Source organism: Zingiber officinale, chromosome 4B (assembly GCF_018446385.1).
Source record: "Zingiber officinale cultivar Zhangliang chromosome 4B, Zo_v1.1, whole genome shotgun sequence".
Lineage (NCBI taxonomy): Eukaryota > Viridiplantae > Streptophyta > Magnoliopsida > Zingiberales > Zingiberaceae > Zingiber > Zingiber officinale.
The window spans coordinates 47,246,618-47,260,031 of record NC_055993.1 but is presented as its reverse complement, the minus strand read 5'-3'; the positions used below and the strand labels follow the sequence as shown (position 1 = coordinate 47,260,031).

The 13,414-nt window shown below is 35.8% G+C and overlaps 2 protein-coding genes across 2 annotated transcripts; one reads left to right on the top strand and one right to left on the bottom strand.

Annotated features, from left to right (window-relative positions):
* Positions 1-1,411: 1,411 nt before the first annotated feature.
* On the bottom strand, positions 1,412-7,975 carry LOC121978241 (proline-rich receptor-like protein kinase PERK9). Its single transcript, XM_042530612.1, has 3 exons — positions 7,945-7,975; positions 1,761-2,193; positions 1,412-1,646 (listed from the first exon to the last, which is right to left on the bottom strand). The coding sequence occupies exons 1-3, from the start codon at positions 7,973-7,975 to the stop codon at positions 1,412-1,414; spliced, it is 699 nt and encodes a 232-aa protein (XP_042386546.1).
* An 804-nt stretch (positions 7,976-8,779) lies between these two features.
* LOC121978240 (glycine--tRNA ligase, chloroplastic/mitochondrial 2-like) lies at positions 8,780-10,806 on the top strand. The gene is made up of 5 exons (XM_042530611.1): positions 8,780-9,472; positions 9,969-10,052; positions 10,280-10,366; positions 10,555-10,606; positions 10,718-10,806. The coding sequence occupies exons 1-5, from the start codon at positions 9,341-9,343 to the stop codon at positions 10,804-10,806; spliced, it is 444 nt and encodes a 147-aa protein (XP_042386545.1). The 5' UTR covers positions 8,780-9,340.
* Positions 10,807-13,414: the final 2,608 nt, after the last annotated feature.

The following is a 13,414-nucleotide window of genomic DNA, read 5'->3' as shown; positions in this document are numbered from 1 at the left end:
TGATGCTCCAGTTATCCGAAATTGAGTTTACCCGAATCCAACTTCGACCCTCTCCTCAAGTAGACATCCTCACTGGCTTCTCGTCCCTCGAATATGTCGTGCGTGTCTTTTTCATCCACCAGTATACTCTTCCATAACTTCTCGCCCCTTAAATACACTAAGCCCGTTGGCTCCCTTCCCATGCTATTCTTCTCGTCTATCGCATCTTCAGCTCGACTTCATGTGTTTCTAAGTTCCTACACACTTAGGCATAAAGATCAAACGCAATATGACCTAACTTGACTTGGTTGATCACATCAAAACCAACCAAGGGTACTTGTAGTATGACATAATAATGAAATAGGGTACAACAAACATAGATTATATTCATAAAATACAAGTATATGTGGGTTAAAGATTATGTGTAGAATCTGCAAGTACATAGTTGTCGTTAAGTAATAAAATATTGATCCCACAAGGACTGTTGATTAAACACTAGAGATATTGCAAAGTAAATTATCTAGATAGTCGAAAGATGGCTTTGGTGCTTGCAAACTAATGAAAGAGATTGAAGAGAGGGAGAGAAGGTTGAGAGAAAGAAGAAGGTTGAGAGAAAGAGAGAGAGAGAGAGAGAGAGAGGGAGAATTGATCTTGAGTGGGGTTGAGTTTGAGAGGATGTGAGAAATGGTTCGGGAGGTGATTCTAGGATTTCGGTTTCATTATAAACTAGGTGATGTTACAAGGATTGCCTAGTTCCTTTCCTCAATATTCATACTCTTGTAGAGAATCTAACTAAATACCGACACAACCTAGTGATAGCTGCATCAGAGTTTCTATCCCATTGACATTCAATGCTACTAAGCAGAATAGGTAAAAATTAAAAATGAAAAATTGAAAGAATAAATAGAAAATTTAAAGAATTCTGCATGTTTGAGTTTTGTTACTTTAAATTTTAAAAATTATTAACTAGATTAGCATTTTAGATATCATAAGGGTGAAATTAAAAAATTATTATGAAAATGTATTCCTAAAAAGTATCTGGTTAATCAAGTAGAAAGGAACCTATATTAGATTCTAAAATCATGCTTAAATTAAAATCTTTATGCATATTTTATTTTTAATCTGATTTAATTATTTTTTAACTTAAATTGTATAACGTTTTTAAATAAAGTGTTTCGTATAATTTATGTCCAAAATTAATCATCTCTTAATTTTTCTAAGAAAAAGGACTTCATTACTTATCTATAGAAAAATTTTTAAAAAATTTTTACAACTGTATTATGTTTTATAAACTTTTTAACAAAAATTATATCGTTAAATTTAGAATTACTTCACAGAGTTATTTTTAAAAAATTTACTTTTCTATGATCAAATTTCATGCTCTCTATCAAAGAAAATATTTTTAAAATTTTTTTACTATTATTCAATTTTTTTATGAATGACGGCGGCGGCCGGTAGGCGGTCGGCAGTGCGACGGCCGGTAGGCGGTCGGCGACGCGACGACCAATCGGCGGCGCGGCGACCGGCGAGCGGTCGGCGATGAGCGGTCAACGACGACGGGCGGGCGACCAGCAGGTGGCGACAGCGGCCGGTGAACAGCAGTGGCGGCTGACAGCGGTCGGCAGACAGCAATGGCGGTTGCAACAGTTGGCAGACAGCAGTGGCGGCTGCAGCAGTCGGCAGACAGCAATGGCGGCACTACTATCTGCCGACCGCAGCGGTCGGCTGCGCGACGACCGGCTACTGGCGGGCGACGGCGATGGCGAATGGTGGCCGATTACGACGGTCGGCGGTGGCCGGCGGCGGTCGATTGCGGCGGCCGGTGACGGTCGGTTGCGGTAGTCGGCGACAGTCGACGACGACTGGCGGCGGCTAGCGACGACAGCGGTGGTTGGCAGTCAACAAGTGGCGGTGGCTGCCGGCGGGTGGTGGCGGTGGCTGGCGACGACGGCGGCGGTTGGCGGTCAACGGGCGGCGGTGGCGGCCGGCGGGCGGTGGCGGTCGACGGCGGTCGGCGGGCAATGGCGGCTGGCGGGCGGTGGTGGCCGGCAGCGGGCGGCAGCGGCTGGCAGGCGGCGACGGTGGCGGACGGCGGGCGGCAGCGGTGGCGGCCGACGGGTGGCGACGGTGGCGGCCGGTGGGCAACGGCGGTGGCAGCCAAAGAACGACGGCTGGGGCCGGTGGCAGTGGCGGCTGGCGGGCGATAGCGACGGGCTGCCGACGATGGATTAGGGGTATATTCGAGATTCAAATTTTGGTTAAATGATATCCTCGTAATGTAATCAGATTATATAGTATTTGTTTTGTAATACAGATTACAAAACTTCACTATTTTTTGTAATCGAGATTACATTACATTATAAATTTAAAAGTAAATCAAACAAAATAATCAGCCTTATAATATAATCCTGATTACATTACAAGACACATTGCACCCTACCAAACGCCACCTAAATAGTATCAATCAGATAAACTAGAAGCTGATCTACTAACAAGATGAGGAAGATGCGTCAAAACCCAAGGATCGTATCAGGTCCAACAACTCAATAGGACGAGTTGCTCCTCTCGAAGACTGGAGACATCCTTTCGAAGGCTGGAGACCTCCCGTCCAAGACTCGTCATGGATCCCTCAAGTCTGGTAACTCTGTCATCCAACGTATGAGGGACTGGAAGTACGAGTAACCCAAAAAGATCAGCGATGTACTCATCCAGCTTTGCCTCCTCTCCTAGAGCTGGAGTAGGCTGATCTTGGGTCACAGGATCAGGCAGGGGCTGGGTTATCGGATTAGGTGGAGGTTGGGTGGCTAGGTCAGGCTGGTGTTGGGCCTCTCTCCTCTAGGATAGGACACACTCATCATCTATATGTACACCGGCTAAGGAAAAGTTCCTAGCATCTACCATATTAAACTCATTTAAGGCTCTGATATCACCCATGGTGACATCAATGTCTAATGAGGCTATATAGGTGGTCAAGAAGTGGCAATATGACATATGAACCCATCGACTAGTGGTAATACTTGAAGAGTAGATGATGGTATGAAATATGTCCAAAGTAATGTCTATGTCTAATCTATATCATAATGCGTAAAGGAGAAATGAATGAAAAGGATGCATCATCGTGACATCGCATAGTCCTTAACTCTAAGGGTGACTGATTGAAACAGGATCACAATCGGTACATGTTAACCCCCCAAAAAATATGAATAGATCATAACGAGCGTGATATGCGAGTAGGGATCACCAAATGGTGGATCCCAAGGGGGATAGCACTAGAAGGAACATGCGGAAGGTCGTAATCCTAAAAAATCACGAATAATAGTAGGGGATAATGTAACATCCGTATTGACGACCCTTGTGATATAGCTAAGATCATTAACTCTAACTAAGTTGTTATGGAGTTGTGCACACGGACCTATATTAACCGCACTAGAATAATAAACTAAACGTTGCAAGCTATAATAATTGATAACCTCGACAGCGGGAATGCATGAACGCATGAAAAAAATGTCTATCCAGAAATCTAAACAATAAAGGCACATAGATAGTAGAGGAAAATCTATCCTAAGTTTTGTTGGTTGGTCCTAGGAAAATCGTACCGACTCCGCTGTACAAAAATTTTGTACAAGTGTCGAACCTTTCCTAAACAACCTATTATGTTCTTTAAAATAAATTAGGAATCACAAATAGAACTTAACATTATTGATTCCAAATTTAACTTATCTATTCTTAATGGTTTAGATTTGGATCGCAAACGATGCTTAACATTATTGATCCAAATCCACCTATGTTATAAATTCAATTAAATATTAATTTCCAAAATTGGCTTCTAGGACTGCATGGCGAGACACTAGTCCTTCTTGGGTATGAGATCATCCACCACCGCCTAGACAAAGCCTTTTAAGGAAAGCTAATATTTAATTTCCTTATATAACTCTAAGTTTAACAAAAAAGAACAATCGAATCACAAATTCAAAAAACAAAAAAAACACAAACTCGAATTACAAATTTGAAAAACTAGAATCTAATACCTCTTGTGTTTGGAATTCATACAAAGAAAAATAACTAGCATGATGCGGAAAACAATTACTAGTTATACCTTTTCTTTGTATGCTAATAACCTCGAGATCTTCTGCCGTATTCCTCGCCTCACCTTGGACGTTATGTGGGCGACGATCCTCCAAGATGAACACCACCCAAAAGCTCTTCCTCCTTCTAGTATTCGCCCACCACCATCACCACGGAGTAAAAGAGAGCAAGGGGAAAGAGAAGAGGAGAGGGCCGACCACAAGAGGGAGCTTCAACAAGAGAATAAGAATTGATTTCTCATGACGTCTCCCCTCCCCTTCTTTTATATTACTTGCCCAAGGCAAATAAGAAAAGATTTTTACAAAAAATTAAAATCTTCCTCTTATTTTTTCCTTTTCCCCTTTTATTTTTCCTTTTTTTTCTCTTGATTGATTCAATCATTGATTGAATGATTTGGCCGACCCCTTCCTTGGGCACCAAGCAAGGGTGGCCAGCCCTTAAAAGAAGGAAAAATAGTTTTGTAAAAATTTTATAAGCAAAGAAGGAAAGCTCTTATAAAATTTTACAAGCCCTCTTTTAATTTCCTAATGTGGATGTTAAAAAAGGAAAGTTTTAAAAAATTAAAACCAAGTTTTAAAATTTAAAACTTCTCTTCTAAAATTTCCTTTTTTAACATGGTTACAAAAATAGAAAGTTTCAAATTTAAAACTCCCTTCCTTTTTTTTCAACAACCATGAGGATCGTTAAAAAGGAAAGTTTTAAAACTTTTAAGCTTTCTTTTAAACCATGTGGCCTAATTTAAATAAGGAAAGTTTTATAATTTAAAATCTCTCTTTTAAAACTTGTAGATATCTACAAAGAGAAGATTTTAAAAATTCAAAACACCCCTCCTAATTTAAATTATGGTGGTCGGCCCCTCAAAATTAATTGTGGTCGGCCCCCTTAGGAAGAATAGTGGCCGACCCTTGGCTTGGTCACCAAGCCTTGGGGCGGCCCCCTCTTGGACACCAAGATGGGCTTTACATGGGTGGATATGAGGCATTAATGAGGCTACAACAGGGACCTAGAGGAGAAATTGGTTTTGACCTTCCGACAAGCTCGAGTATCCCGTGTTCGTCCCAAACACACAACTCAAGTTAATCAATAATAACTCATTTCACTAGAGAGTTATTATTGCACTATCGCACCAATCCCAAATTACATTATGGATTCCTTCTTATCATGAGTGTGTTAGTCTCCTTGTGTTTAAGATATCGAATGCCCATTAATTTAATTGAGTTATTGACAACTCACTTTAACTAATGTCTTAGTCCAAGAGTAGTACCACTCAACCTCATTGTCATGTCGGACTAAGTCCACCTGCAGGGTTTAACATGACAATCCTTATGAGCTCTTCTTGGGGACATTCTCAACCTAAATGACTAGGACACATTTTCCTTCTACACTACAAAAAAATACCTGTATAGGAGCGGTTTATTAGGAGCGATTTTAACACCGCTCTTGAAAATCAAACAATAGAAACAGTTTGAACTAAATCATTTCTAATACCTTACCTTTTTAGAATGGTTTTGCAACCGCTCTTGTTGAATAGTTCTAGCACCAATTTGAATAAACCGCCACTGAAACCACTCTTAATGATTCAACTATTAAAAGTAATCTTGAAACTACAGATATTGGGTACATTTAGCAGCGGTTCTATGTTAAATGCTACTAACTATTTCTATTGATCTAATCTCTAATAACAGTTATCAAACAGTACACTTTTAGCAGTCATTCTATAAACCACTCTTATCAAAGTAAAAATTGATCAATATTTTTTTAAAAAAATAACAATTAAAGTGTATAATTTACTTAATGTAATTTTATTTTGTACATCTCAAATTTAAATTTATTTATTTAATATAAATATTTATTAGTCAAACAAATTATTCTTTAAATAACTTATAAAATCTTCATTTCATATATATCGATTTTCATTCTTTTCTTATTTTTATTTTTGTTAAAAGAAAATTCTTAATTTTATATATATCAATTTTCTTTCTTTTAAATGTATTTTCCTTAAATTTTTTTCCTTAATATTTTTTCCCTAAATACATAAATTTCATTCCCGGCATCGTACGGAACCTCCACACCTTCATCTTCCTTTATCTATCTCCAAAATTCTAAATCTCATGTCAAAAATCTTTCCTCTTTTTCTATTCAACTCTGGACCTAAATCTCACGTCAAAAACTTTTCTTCTTCCTCTATTCAACTCCAAAATCCTAAATCTCACTTTGAAAAATCTTTCTCTTTCTTTATTCGATTCTATCATCCTCCAATTCACACTACTAGAATATAACTTTGATATTTTTTTATAAATATTTTATAAAGACATTTATTAAAAATTATTTATTTTAAAATTAAAAAATAATATTAGATTATTTATGATCAGAATATTATTAAATATTATTATTATTTATATAGAACCATTCTTTTTAAAATATATTAACCTTATTATTTTTTTCTCTTAAATTTTTGCTTTTATAGGCTCTAATAGCAAGTAAAGCTAATCTAAATTTTTTCCTTTCCACTTTTCAGCATCAACTAGAACCAAAGTCCTTTCCATAATCATCTTAGTCTCATATTTCGTAATCAAAAATACTAAACCCGACATTGTTGGACTTATTAAGAATAAATATATAGTAAAATAAAATTATTAATTAATTATTTAATAATTAACTAGCATATAAAATTATCTAAGCGATTATAAATTAATAAATAAATGAATAAATATGTCTCTTAATCTTCTCCTAATTACTAAGAATAACAATATAACAAAAGAAACTATTGACTAGTTATTAAATAATTAACTAACACATAAAAATATAAATAGCTATAGTCTAGTTGGTTAGGAGATTAGGTTCTAATTTAGGAGACCTAGGTTCGAATCCCAATAACAACTAATTTCTTTTCCAACTTTAAAAGAAAATAAAAATAGGGTCAATGGGCACTTAACCCATTGACTCGGTTAAGAGCTCGAGGTCGGCGAGTCTACCTATAGGATTAGTGCTCCTATAATTATGATATTTAGGCATTTTAAAGTCGCTCCTATATCCATGGTGTGTAAGAGTGCTCCTATAATTATGATATTTAGGCATTTTAAAGTCGCTCCTATATCCATGGTGTGTAAGAGCGGTTTAAAACCATTCTAACACTTAAAGAGTTTAGAGTGGTTTAAAACCATTCTAACACTTAAAGAGTTTTAGAGTGGTTTAAATCGCTCTTGTTTAAGTGTTAGAGTGGTTTAAATCGCTCTTGAATATATAGCTATAGAAGTGGTTTGAAATCGTTATTATATGTATAACGTGTAAGTTCAGTTTCAAACCGTACCTCACTATGTGAAAAATGACTTTTTACTTCGTCACAATTTACTTCGTCAATTTAAATATACGAAGTAAAAGTGTATAAGCAACTTCGCTGCAAAAACCGACGAAGTATATACAAATATAGACTTCGCAGATTTAAAAACACGGGCTTCGCTTTAAACTGAAATAAGTTATTACTTCGGAAATTTGTTAAATACCAAAGTAGTAACGTCGTGAATACATTTTTTAGTGTTTACTCCGAAGTAATAGTACAAGAGTTAACTTTTATTTTTACAAAGAGACTCTGACCACTTTTATTTCCCCCCACTTCCTTTCGTTTTCTTGGGTAAGGGCTTCTGATGCTCCTCTTCCGAAATTGAGTTGTTGGACCTCCTCTTCCTTCCCCTTCTGAGCAGAGAATCGATCCACCTCTTTTTCCTTCTCCTAGGGTTCGTCCATCCGCAGCAGTCTGATCCTTGCCGAAATCCGCTGCGAAGGGTTAGAAAAGAGGCGATTTCGGGGATCCTGTTTCGCAAGCCGCTCGACCTGAAGGAAGGGTGTCGCCTTGGTCCGGTTTTGTAACTGTATTTTTGCCTTGCCCCTTCTCTGCAGCGGACGAAGCCATGGCGAACTCGTGGAGTAGAACGAAGAGAGACTTCGGGCTTAATCTTTGCGTTTCTATCCCGCAAACCGCCGATATCGATGATGACGGCCCTCGTACGGCCAAGGCTGCGACCGATGGCAGGAGGGACTCGACCGACGCCGCCTTCCCTTCGGATTCTTCGCCAGGAGGCTTGACGGCGATGCAGGAACTACAGCCGCAGATGCCCACAATGTCGAATCCGTCCTCTGGCGGCCTCCGGCTTCGTAGATCCTTAAGTAGATCGACGAAGGTGCGTACTTTTATGGTTTCTATTTGTTTATTTGCTTTGTGCTAGTTATTGATTATTCTTCGATTTGGTAATCCGCTTTTTGCTGAGGTTCTTGCGATTTCAAGAAACTTTGTCATGATAGAGGCATATATTTAGAGAAGATAAAATGCTCCCTTTCGATGTGACTTTTATTTGTTTATTGTTCCATCAAAATAAGCAAACTCGCATTTTCACTCTTACATATTGTTGTCGCTTGTGCTCTTCCCGATAACGTCTTGCGGCCCCTTGGTCTTGAGGATCAATACAATTTTACTTATTGGAAAAAGGGCGAGGATACTCTATTTTGAAATCAGTCAACAGTCTATCATAGCAAATTAGGCTCCATTGAGTCAACAGTCTGAGAAATCAGTCTAATGTTTTTGCTTCAGGTGATTACAATACAAATGGATACTCTATTTTGAACACCTTTGTGCATATGCGCCTTCAATTTGTTGAGAAAAATGTTGATGCCAAGGTTGTTAGGGCAGTTAAGTGGGTTCAGATTATGGTAGGCTTCTTCAATCATTTTTAGGTCTATTCTTTAATGCAGAAACTCAGTAATGAGGAGGCAGACTTGGAGCCACTAGATTCACAAGTTATTTCATTGCATTAAATTGATTGTACCTAATGACTATTATCTAAAGATATGTGTACTTAATTTTTTTATCTCAATTTATCTAAGCAAGTTGAGAAGATTTTTGTCTCTACTAGGTTTTAGGTCATGGTGTATGGTTAGTTTTCTATTTGGCTTTGGGAAGAGGATGTGGACAAGAGAGCATAAAAGCAATGTCTATCCACCCAATCCCCTAAATCGAGGTTACGAAGCGTTTGACAACACCAATTACAATGGTTTTTTGGATGCAATATCATGAAGATAGAATACTTAAATGGATAAAATAACTTGGCATTTAAGTGATTTTCTTTTATGGAGTATCACATTCATACTTCTTAATATTTTTGTTAAATTAAAAATTTGAGTTGATGAATGACAATCTTTTTATCCACTAAAGTTTTCTTGAATTATTAATCTTAAAAGATAAAGCTGCTACTAAGCTATTTTTCAGTGCATATGTTTCTAAATGTGTTGCAGTCTTGCTCGGCAATGTGCTCAACTTTGGTTGAAGACACGGGAAGCTCTTGGGCACCCATTAGGATTTTCCAAGGAAAATGATCTCTTGTTTCAAAATCTTCCAAATTCCCAATTGCAGAAGGTTCATTCCTTTTCAAATTTTAGTCTTATTATGTTGCTTAATGGGCTATAATGGTCTTAGTTGTTGGTAAGTTATAACACCTAAAGCAACAGCTGTTGAATGATCGGTCATTTCCATTAGTTGAAAGATCTGCAGGCCCTAAGGTGTGATGCCATAAACTGTCTAGTAAAAATCTCTTCCTTCCATGTAGACATGTTTGAGTAACTGAACTTTTCTCTCCCCTTCCTTCCACCTTGCACTCCTTTCCTACCCTCCCTTCCCCTTTCCCTTCTTCCTAGTAGACAGAGCTTTAAAGTTTAAACAACTAGACTGGTTTGTCTGTTGAGTCGGAACTCTTTATGTTCCTTTGAATTAATTTAGAAGTCTTACACTGTTTGGTCTTTTTTGCTCCAATATTATTCGTGAATTTGTATTAGTGAATTTTTATTGTGTAAAATTAACAAAGGTTCATCATGTGTAATGTTTTTTTTGTCCCATTCTATTGCTTTACCTCAAGGTATTGGAACGTCCTGGAGCATTTGTTCTTGAGATTGGTACTGAAGAGATGCCTCCTCATGATGTAGTTGAAGCAAGTAACCAGGTATGTTTGACACCGAAAAAAAAGTAACTTCCTTATCTGGATAATGTGTTTCTCATAATTTATCTTGTAAAGTGGGACACAGTTTTGTGCTATGTGAATCAAGCATTATATTTTGTTTTAGATATTACTAATTTAAATGATTATTTCAGTGGATAGTTATATCTTAGGGTCTTCCATTGAAGAACTGGTGCATTTTTTTTTCTCTTCCATTTTTTTCCTCTTTGCAGCTTAGAAGTCTCACTGTGGAGTATCTGAAAAAAAGAAGACTGAGTTGTGGAGAAGTTTCATCATATGGTACACCACGCCGACTTGTGGTAAGAACTCGAAGCTCGAAATGACCCTTTCCAATATTTTTTACTATTTGTTGGAAGTGTAATTGCATCTTTTTTTTATTAGAACAATGATAGATGCTTTCTCTAACTTTGGTCCTGTTGGTATCTTAAGTTTTGATGATTGGATTTATTTTCTTCTTTGATTGAGAAAAGATAACTGATTGTGTCAGTTTAGTCACTCAAAAAGTGATATTGGAACTTTTGATGCGTTTACTGTCTCTTGTAAGATGGCTTAAATTTTTTATCTGGTTATCTCTGTTGATGTAATATGTTCTTATAGTAAACTTCAGACTGAAGATGGCCCCTTGGTTCTTTCTAAATTGTAGTTTGCAGGTTGTGCGAAGAACCAGTACTATACGCAGACACAATATGATGAAGTGAGAATTGAATGGAGTGAATTTGTGTACTCGTATTTGAAGTGAATTGCAGGTTGTGTGAATGAACCAGTACATGTTTTTAGTTTTTTATGGCTTATTTTGATGATATTTAGGGAGATTTGTTTTGTATAAACATATGCTGAAATCATGGCTTATTTTGATCAAGGCTTATGAAGTTACCTTTTGTGATGCTCAAAATTACTGAAGTCTAAAAATAATGAAGTAAAAAGAGAAAAAATACTTCACTTTATTCATAAAATCCGAAGTAAAATCTACTTATAACTTCGAAGCAATACAATTTGTTGATGTAAAATAGTATCAACTACTTCGATTATTACCAAAAATTTCAAAGTAGTATCTATCTATTACTTCGATCTAGAACGAAGCTAAATGTAATTTAATCGATAATTACTTCAGGAATTAACGATATTTGACGAAGTAAAAGTAATCCATTACTTCATTTTTAACCGAAGTTAAAGTAGGTATATTACTTCACAACAAATACTAAACGATGAAGTCGAAAAGGATTAATTACTTCGGTGTTTTTAAAAACCGACGAAGTTATATGCACTTTTTACTTCGTAATATGTCCGAACCCGACACCCAATACGACTTCGTTTTTTCTGGGCCTACGACTTCGGAGTTTATCCGAAGTAAAATGAATCTTTTTACTACACGCGTGTCTACTTTGGTAAAAACAGGTCTTTTACTTCAGGTAATCAACGAAGTAAAAAGTCGTTTTTCACATAGTGTATATAGAAGCGGTTTTTTAATTTTTACCAATGGTTACGAAAACCGCTTCAATAGGATATAGGGATGGCGACAAGAGGAGCGATTTTCAAACCGTTGGTAAAAGTGTAGGAGTGGTTGAAAGCCGCTCTTAAAAGTAAAAAAACTGCCCCTATACCGGTGTTTTTTTTTGTAGTGCTATAATCAACAACACACACTATAAGTAATATCATTTCCCAACTTATCGGGCCTTTTGATTTATCGAACTAAATCTCACTCTTTGATAAGTTAAAGAAATAAATACTAAATATATGTGCTTATTATTATATTAGGATTAAGAGTACACACTTCTATAATAACTAAGGTCTAGTTCTTTTATTAAGTCAGTATAAAAAGAACTTACCTAAAATGGTCCTACTCAATACACTTAGAGTGTACTAGTGTAATTTATTAGTCAAGATAAACTAATACCTACTTACACTATGACTATTCCAATGGTTTGTTCCTTTCCATCTTAGTCGTGAGCAACTGTTTATAATTTATAAAGAACTAATAACATGATGTTCTGTATGTGACACCACACACCATGTTATCTACAATATAAATTAATTGAACAACTACACTTAACAAATAAATGTAGACATTTGACCAATGTGATTCTTTTATTTCAAAAAAAAAATAATTGTTTACAAAAGCTAGGATTTTAATATACACTCTAACAAGTTTATCAGTGGGAAACCTAGGATCTGTATTAGCAGTTAAGGGGTCAGTATCAAAATTTGGTCGTTTCCTAATTAACAAACAATATCCTAAAAATAAAATTCTAAACAAAAAAAAAAAGTTTAGGTTTAAAATTTTTACCGACGCATCGTGAATATTTATAAAAGAACTGACGAACTCGGTTGATCCGCAATGCATGACTTGAGAACCGAAGGAGAAAAGTTTAAGAAATTGGAAAAAATTTATTTTTCCTTTTCTTGCTTTTGCTCATAAAGCCCGATGAGGGGCATTTTGCAAAAGAGAAAAGGGAGAGGGGCAAGGGAAGGGAGCGCCCGCTGCCTCCCTTAAATAGGGCGGTGTGGGCACCCAGACTCTACGTCCGGGCGCTTGGACTTAGAGCTTGGGCGAGGTGCCCAGAGCATGATACCAAGGGTGCTCGCCCCTAGTTTTGGGCCCATGGTTTATGCGGTAGATTTTTTTTTAATTAATGGTAGGTTAATTGAGTTGTATAGAAGTTAATTAAATTAATTAATTGAGTAGTTTAGGAATTAACTTAGGTTGAGAAATTGACTAAGCTAAAAATCAATTAAGTTAATTTAAGTTAGGAAATTAATTAAGTTAAAGTTAAAGGATAATTAAGTTGTTTTAAAATTTAATTAGGGGAAAAAATTAAGTAGAGAATTAATTAGAGAAGATTTTAATAAATAGTTTTAATTAAGTTAAAAGATAGATTTAAAAATTAATTAATTTGTTCAAGAATTTATTTAAGTAAAAAAAATTAAGTTAATAAGTAATTAGGTTAGGTCAATTCTTAATTTAAGTTAAGAATTAATTAAGTTAAAAAATTGGTTGAATTAAGAAAGCTACGTAAGAACAATTTAGTTTGAGTTAAAAGTTAAAAATTGATTTCAAGTTAAGAAATTAATTTTAGTTAAGAGATTAAATTAAACTTAAGGTAGGAATTAATTTAGGGTAAAAATTAACTAAGTTGTTTAATAAGTAATTAGTTTAGTTGTTTAATAATTAAGTTAATTAGAAAATTAATTTAAGTTAAGAATTAATTGATTAAGTTAGTTAATTTATGTTGAGGAAGAAATTAATTCAAATTTTTGAGTTGAATAAATTAAGTTAGAAATTAATTTGAGTTAAGAATTGATTAAATCAAAGATCTAAGTTAACTTAGGTTAGAAAACTAATTAAGTTA